This window comes from Pleuronectes platessa, chromosome 4, assembly GCF_947347685.1.
Source record: "Pleuronectes platessa chromosome 4, fPlePla1.1, whole genome shotgun sequence".
NCBI classification, from domain to species: Eukaryota; Metazoa; Chordata; class Actinopteri; order Pleuronectiformes; family Pleuronectidae; genus Pleuronectes; species Pleuronectes platessa.
Genome location: NC_070629.1, coordinates 4,843,108 through 4,851,382, shown reverse-complemented (window position 1 = coordinate 4,851,382; position 8,275 = coordinate 4,843,108). Strand labels below are relative to the sequence as shown.

The 8,275-nt window shown below is 39.4% G+C and overlaps 1 protein-coding gene across 1 annotated transcript; it reads left to right on the top strand.

The window, feature by feature from the left end:
- Positions 1-2,718: 2,718 nt before the first annotated feature.
- sdf2l1 (stromal cell-derived factor 2-like 1) lies at positions 2,719-7,294 on the top strand. The gene is made up of 3 exons (XM_053421331.1): positions 2,719-3,000; positions 5,296-5,492; positions 5,676-7,294. The coding sequence occupies exons 1-3, from the start codon at positions 2,823-2,825 to the stop codon at positions 5,952-5,954; spliced, it is 654 nt and encodes a 217-aa protein (XP_053277306.1). The 5' UTR covers positions 2,719-2,822; the 3' UTR covers positions 5,955-7,294.
- Positions 7,295-8,275: the final 981 nt, after the last annotated feature.

Here is an 8,275-nt window from a genome sequence, read left to right as displayed (position 1 = left end):
GACTTTGACCTGGATTCCTGTGACTGAATGAACCCATTGCAAAGTCAATGTAACCAAATAAACCGCGTAACAGAGCAAGAGGCTCTTATAGCAGGACCATTTTAAAAAATTGTATTTCTAAAGCTGGATTAAAAATTACTAGGTTCAATCAAAGTGCTTGGGGTTGATACAAAGTAATTCAAATCTGGTTTAGTAAATAATGACAATAACAGTAAATTAAACAATTTGGTCATTATACTTCACCTCAGTTTGATTACCTTAGTCAAGCACAATTCGATCCTTATTATTTCAATTCAGTCCCTTTTATTCCAAAATGATTTAAACACTTCAGCGCAACACTATTAGACCTCTTATTTATAGCAATATTTGTTTAATAGTATTACCTAGTAATACTTTGCTCAGCTACACCTATTTCAGAGCTTTATTGTGCACCTGATACAATCAGAAAAAAATTGCCATATTACAGTCTAACACATCAGCATGAGACAATAAGAGTGACTTACTTCTTCCAAATAATACCAATTTCTACACGTCTACTCAGCTATTTCGGTCTTCACCCACATTGTTCCTGGATGAACATGTCAGTATTATTAGATTTTTTCCTTAACTTGATTCAAATGTATGTCTTGAAGTTGAAGTTTGACAGCACTACTTATTCCTTTCATATTAACATTGTGTCAATCTTTTGCTAAATACATAGTATAAAATAGAAAGATATGGAAAAAAACGTATTTTGTTAGAAAATTTACCTGAAAACAATAATCACAGCTGAATGGTTTTAATCAGTCACTCACCTTTTCAACCAGGTCAGGATTAAAATATCCACTAGACACCATCTACAGGACAAACTGTGCTATAGCAGGAAATCAACAGCGTTTGGATCTGAGGCTCAGAAATAAATTATAGGGGAAGTGAAGAGGTCTGTGTTCCTGTCCATACCTGTTTACCCTTATCTTAACCTGAAACTAAACTTATCCCCAACTCCAGCCAGCCTTAGTACAGCCTTAGCCTGAGATGGGGTAATTCAGCACTTTGTTTACTTTAGGTGAACATGAAATTAAGAAAGAAGGATTATTACTAATTTACGAAAAAATAAGTCTAATTTCTTTTCTCATAGATTTTAAATATGATACAAATATCTAGCCTTAACAACCATTAAGATCCTATTACAGAATGTTCTTGTTAAAATGTCCAAGACTGCCATATTATACATGTTGCTGTCCCCTAGCATCTATCAGCAAGTATCAAAGCCCCTTTATATTTTTGGAATGTTTCAGTGAACTTCAGGGAACTGAAGAGTAGTTTGAGACAGTGACAGCATGAAATATTCTTTGAAAAATAGTCAACAAAAAAGTAAACTATATGAATGTTACATCCTGATCAAAGAAGTCAATGGTCCACTTACAGATCATTAGGTTTTTAAACCAAAAAAAAATAGCAACCTTTTAAAAATGTGCTGCTCAGTTACTTACTATACTGCTTAGTAGCTCTTTACGGATAAATAATGAAGTTAAGAAAAAGAGATCACAGGTCTGCCCACATTTTATTTTCTTGTAAAACAATTTGGCAACTTTTAAATAATTGAGCATGGTAAATTAAAAGTTAATAACAAGGATCACTTGCTTTTCTCACACAACACAGATACATTATAACGTAGAAGGAGAAATTGGAAAAAAACGAATTAAATTGATGAATGCAGTTGAAATGCCCATTTATCAGGTATAGAACAGGATGGCTTGAAAAAGGACAAAATTCCCAGTGTTTCTTTCATTTGAAAAAATGTTGTTCAAGTAATAACAATATCAATTGGCTAAATATGAATGGGGTTTTCACAGGTGAGGTGAAAAGTACAGGATCTCTTCAGAATTATAACTGACCTGAGAGATGAAACCACACTGTTCTTACAATCAGACATTTTCTTAAACACAAATCTCTCTATGTACATTGGTTTAGAACACCATTGTGTTGGTGGATCAGACTAAAGATGGTCTTCTCTTTACTTGTGAGCGGTTTCTGACCGAATATTCATGTGTCTTTAACATACCCCCTTGGGCTGTAATCCCAGCAATCTCAACACACACTCCCACAAACAAAACTAGTTCTTCCAGTTCTTCTGGTTCTCTGAGGAACTAACAGAGCTCCACAGAGTTTTTCTTTTAACCTCATCTATAAATTATCTGCAGCTAAAAGAGAGAGACATTGTTGTAATTAGTTTGTGTTATGCATTTATTTTGGCACTGCCCAGTTGTAAGGAATTTATGTCTAAACCTGTATATTAGAATTGTTGAATTTGTTAAAGGAAGTTTCTTCTTACTTAAGAATATGTTGTTTGGGCACCTAACAACTAATATGGACCAACAGAAGTACACTTAATATTATAATAGCCTCATTCCATATCATGTCAATGTCCTTTTCAGATAAGAAACGGAATGTGATTTCGTTTAGCAAAGGACTGGAAAACAAATCGACCTAAATTAACTGTTCAAACTTTTCACCGTGTTATATATTTTATATCTATATTTTTAATGCAGCTCCTTCAGCTGTAATGTATTTAATAACAATTATTTAGAAATGTAATTTAGTACTTGAAAGAAGATTTTGATAGAAACATATTAATGGGAAAAAAGGTGCGTGCGCTGAAACAGAGGAAGAGGAAACTCTATCTCGACCAATCACAGGTCGACATTTACTTCCTCGTGTTTGGACTTGTCAAGTTGTGATTGGCTGAGGGCAACAGTAACGTTTGAAAGAGACAGGAGCTGCAGATCATCCTCTCAGTGACTGTGTGTGTGTCTGTAGTGACACAATAGACCCACAGAGAAATGGAGATCATCCACACTGTGCAGGTCCTGGTCAGGTCGCTGCTGCTGCTGCTGCTCTGCTCGAACTGTGACGGCAGCGAGTCGGAGTTAAACTACGTGACGTGCGGCTCCTTGGTCAAACTGCTGAACACCAGACACAACGTCCGCCTGCACTCACACGACGTCAAGTATGGCTCAGGTAACATGGTGACTCTTAAACAGTGTCTGGTTGACTCCAGCTGCTGCCAGCTCTTAGCTACATGGGCTGCTATGTTCTCTAAGATAAATGGAAGCTCATTGAAAAATCTGTCAATTTAAAGCGTCCTGTCTTATCCGCTAACACACATAAATAACAAACCACAGGCCTGTGAGGATTATAGCCTGAAAGATGATGTACTGCAGGATGTGCCGACTATATCTTGATTGATATTTACTTTATATATGACGTCCTCTACGACCGCGGCCCAAATCCTGCTGTGGGGATGGAGGACAAGGGTAATGGCAGGTGAACAGGTGAACAGATGATATAACTTGAATTTTTGTTAAAAACAGACGTTCTAACCCACATTTTTCCCTCGCCGAATTTTACAGGGGGTGGTAACAGTTAGTGGGATGTGTTGAGTGATGGCCTAAAGTGTTTTGCTCTTGCCCGGAAAGCAGGACAATTTAAAAGTGTAATTTCTTCTATGTAGTCTGGCATGTGTAAAAGCAGCACAGCAGTATCGAGAATCAAACGTGTCACTAAGATATATGTCTCCATTTTAACATTTTACTCTTGTTGAGGGTTAATGGCAGATGATGTCACGACTTGTTAAAGCCCTATGAGACAAATAATGATTTGTGAATATGGGCTATTCAAATGCAATTTGATTGACTGATCTCTACTGGTGACTGTGGTTTATTGGTTTTACTTGATCCGAATCACATTTCCGCTGGGAAATAGCTTTGTCAGAATTTCTCTACACACAGTTATGTAAAAGAAGTAAACAAATAAAAAATTAAAAAAACATTCAAAATCTAGCCAATGAAAAAATAGTCAGTGATTAAAAAACTGGACCAAATGCAGTGTGCAGATAGAACTATGGGACAAATGAGAGGGACAACAACAATACATTGAATAATGTTGGTAGACAAAATGACCAGTGTAGTGTTGGTCAACAGTAGGTGTAGTGAAACAGTAGAGTATTGATGGAGAAGTGCAGACAGAGGAGGAGTTGTCTATCTGGATATTCACAGGAAGGAAGGAGCCCTTGTGGTGTCCAGTCGTTAGCCGTTGTCAGTCATGACCCACGAGAAAGTCCGGACAGTCTGGTCCGGATTCTCTCTGGAGTTTGCCTTTCACATTTGGACAATGCAGCAGGAGATTCTCCGCTCAGACACGTTCACAACAACACAGAAATGTTCGGCGCGCTCGGTGAGGGATAGTGCAGCATACCGAGACGGGACGTAACGTATTTATTCTGGTACACCCCCAGGACCGAGATGGTATCCTGAGTCAGATTGTTGTGTCTGTTGTTGTCTGCCCTGGCACAACACAGCATAGACAAAGGTACTGGCCACCACAGACATTCCCAGCGTGTAACAGATGGTGAAAGAGCCAGAACCTCTACAGTAAAATGAGCAGATTCTGGCCCTTCCTGCTCAGAGACACATTCCTGGTCTGGTCCAGTTCGATGACCAAGTGGACACCTAGGTAATTGTATTCAAGTACCTGGGACTTTTTCCAGATGTAAGCTGAGGTTAAGGAGGTTCTGGAGTGTGTTCGTTTATTCAGACAGAGGATCTGAAAGTGATACAGCAGCATTCTGAATGCAAATCAGCCTCCTGTGTGGCTCAGGAAGAGAGAGGGCTGTAACATGACTCTTAAACCATTCAAAACAGGCTCATATTATTTTTCAAGTAAGACCTAAGAAAACTGTCATGTGTGTGTTAAATTTGGACACATTAGATATGATGTTAAACAAGATGTTACATAAGACAAGCCACATGATAAAGTACCAAAAAACGGTATCCCAAAGCGCTGTTAAAAATTAAATCACTTTAAAAATCTTTCTGCTTGTTAGAATCAAAACTATTAGTCTGATGATTATGAAAGTGTCAGACTGAACATGCATCATTCTGTAAAGTGACGGTCACACATTTCTGGGGACTTGAAATGAGGGTTTACCCAAAAAATGATTATTTCCAAATGTCACAAGGTAAAAAATATCAGTTATGTATATCATAATGCTATTAAATGTTATAGCATGGTTATTCCAAGGACGGTGCCAAGGTTTCTGAGTGCCACTGGAGTCATATGTCAGTCTTATTTGATTATTTTTCTGATACAGCGGAGAAGCTGCTTCTGCTATTTGTTACTGTTGACATGACTCATCCCTATGTCAGTTCATGTTAGTAAGTTACTCAGCAGGCAGAGAATCTGCATTCTGCTGAGCCAACTATCACGGCTTCTAAAGTAGTACTTCTGTCTGTGCGTGTGCGATTGTGTGTGTAGGCAGTGGACAGCAGTCTGTAACTGGCGTGGACAACGCAGACGATGCCAACAGTTATTGGCAGATTCGTGGGAAGCCAAACCTTCCATGTCAGCGCGGGGTGGCTGTCAGGTGTGGTGAGTCCATCCGCATTACCCACATGAAGACCGGTCGAAACCTCCACACCCACCACTTCAGCTCACCCCTGTCTAATAACCAGGTAAAGACACATGCTCACTGTTGCACTTGTGGAGCTCACAGAAGACACAAGAAGCATGCTGTCGATCCACTCACAATACAATACACTTTACAATTTACTGACAATCACTACAACAAATTGTGCAGCAGATAAATCAGTTTGCCAATACCCAGTCTATCTCCTGTCTGTCCGTGTCGTTGTCAGGAGGTCAGTGCCTTTGGAGAGAACGGCGAAGGTGACAACCTGGATTTGTGGACAGTGCAGTGCGATGCCGTCCACTGGGAGCGTGACGAGTCTGTGCGCTTCAAACACGTGGGCACCGATGTCTTCCTGAGCGTGACAGGCGAGCAGTTTGGCCATCCCATCCGCGGCCAGCGGGAGGTGCATGGCATGAGCTCCTCAAACCAGCACAACTGGTGGCGCGCAATGGAGGGCGTGTTCATTCAGCCCAGCCAGGAGCTAATACGCCACGATGAGCTCTGACCTCATCACGGCATGGACATGTGTGTGGGTGTGTGTGTGCACAGTCTGTGGATTCCTGTGGCTGTGGTGGTTTTATAGTTCACCTGGACCAAATGCTGTTATGTGTGAATGATGTAGAATATTTGAATGACTCGTCTCTGTACACGTGAAGCACTCAGGGTGTTCTGAGGCAAAGTGCAGGAGAGGTGTTGTTTCCCCTAAAAGTTTGAAGATCACTGATATTGTGTAGTGCAGCCGCATGGTTTATTTATTCTTCAGTTTTCTCCTCAGAGGAATTCATAGTAGAGAAAATCAAGGCTGGGTAACTGGACATAGCGACTATTGAAACTGAAATGGTGAGAGGCCCTGTGTCAAATAAAACGTACATATGAATATATACTGTGTGTGTATATATATATTTATATATCATAGGGTACCCTGATGTCGAATTTCTCACTGAAGTCCAGTTAATTGGTCAGAGCTTGTCTCAAAACACATGTCCCCTATCAAGAAAAGGATCAGCTGTTAGCGTAAAGTCCAGGAAACGTGTGCAAGTTGATTGTACCCAAAAAGTAAGGTATGACAGTGTACAAACACACACACTTTTGAATGTTTTTTTTTTAAGTAGAAGATCTGCCTCAACCCTGCCTCTGATTGGTTTACCTTGATATTGTTACTCTTAGTCTAATAAATCACTCCTCAATCCTAAACCTAATCTGCGAACAAATGAAGGCAGCGACTCCAAGCCAATTGGAGGCAAAGTAGGGGTAGTCTCTTCCTGCCATGGATGAGAAAGAAGATAAGTCTCCCTGGGTACATATGAACGATTCACTCTGAGGCAAAATGCATATATATGTTTCTCAGTTATAAAACGCATCACGTTTGCTACGTTTATGCATGGCGTCCACTCTACTCCAGAGTTTTCGTGCCTCTGTAATAACCATGTTCAAGGGTAATGCATTACAAGTATTGCTAAACTTGACTGTCAGTAACAGTACCACATCCTTGTTGATCCAACAAAAGAACTCCAGGGTCTTTTCACCATTACTGTTACTCGTTCAAAATATTTTCTGTAAATAAGAAACCAATCTTCTGAGTAGACAATCTGCCCCACCAGCATGCACATGCTCAGTGTACATGAATGGTCATATGATGTGTTTTCAGTTGTTGGTATGGCAGGAGAATGTTTATAATATGAAGCTAAATCACTGGATGTTGTTTAGGTTTGAAAACATCATTGCTTAAAAAAATTAAGCATTTGTGTCAATAAAAGATTGATAGTTATAGGTGATCATACACCGATAAAACCATCCCTAAGAATTGTAAATTCCATTTCTGCCAATAAATCCCATTAAATCCTACACACTGGTTCTTTAACATCCTGCTTGCTTGTTTTTTTGGTACTCTTTTGGATTTGTGCGAAGGCAGACATTTTTATTAATGTGTCAAACCGAATTTAACCCTGGTAATAATTTACTCTGATTCCTAAATATACAAAAATAAAGCTGTATCTTCTCTGCCTAGTGTTGTTGCAGCTCACCCTTTAATCCAGCAGGTGGAGACAAGTCACCATATAAAAGAGACGGGCAGACAAGAGGATACATAAGGTCTGCGCTCCTCAGCATCTCTCTCTCCCTCAGCTCCCTGCATCAGCTGCCTGTCCGGTGTGTGTGTGTGTGAGCGTGTGGATTCAGAGGATGTTAAAGCAGCAGCAGCAGCAGCCTCATTGAGCCATGTTCACTGCAAATATATGTATGGAACTAAACACCAAAGAAGCGGTGGGGTCAAGAAAAAACAATATCACAGTATTCTAATCTTCTGAGTGTTAAATCAATATTCCACACAATATGACAGAAAAACCAGCAGATACATTTTTTTCAGTTTTGTTCGATACAAAACTTAAACATCTTACAAACTGTTTATGTTCATCATATTATTTACCCAGAAGTCTTTTACCTGACACACATTCATCACATGGCGAGCCAGAGGTATTCCCCTGAACTAATTTTCCTTACTCTAAGCTGTTAATATGGTGCATTTCTGAATCTGTTGGTGACAACAGGTCGGTTTGTTACTTCCTGCACGGCCATGTGATGATTCTGCTCTACAGTCTATACCTAAAGATATTTCATATATTTAAATGGTGGCAGTTTGAAAAGCTAAAAAGGTTCTCTAAATTAAATTCTGTTCTCGAAACGATAAGTTCCTCTGACAGTATTGTGACACAGAGAAAAAAACTAATGTTCATGACAAAATGTACAATATTTTTTTATTTACAATAAATATAAAACATGATGCATTTGTGCATCTTTGACATTGTGTAAGGTAGTTTATACCTGAAC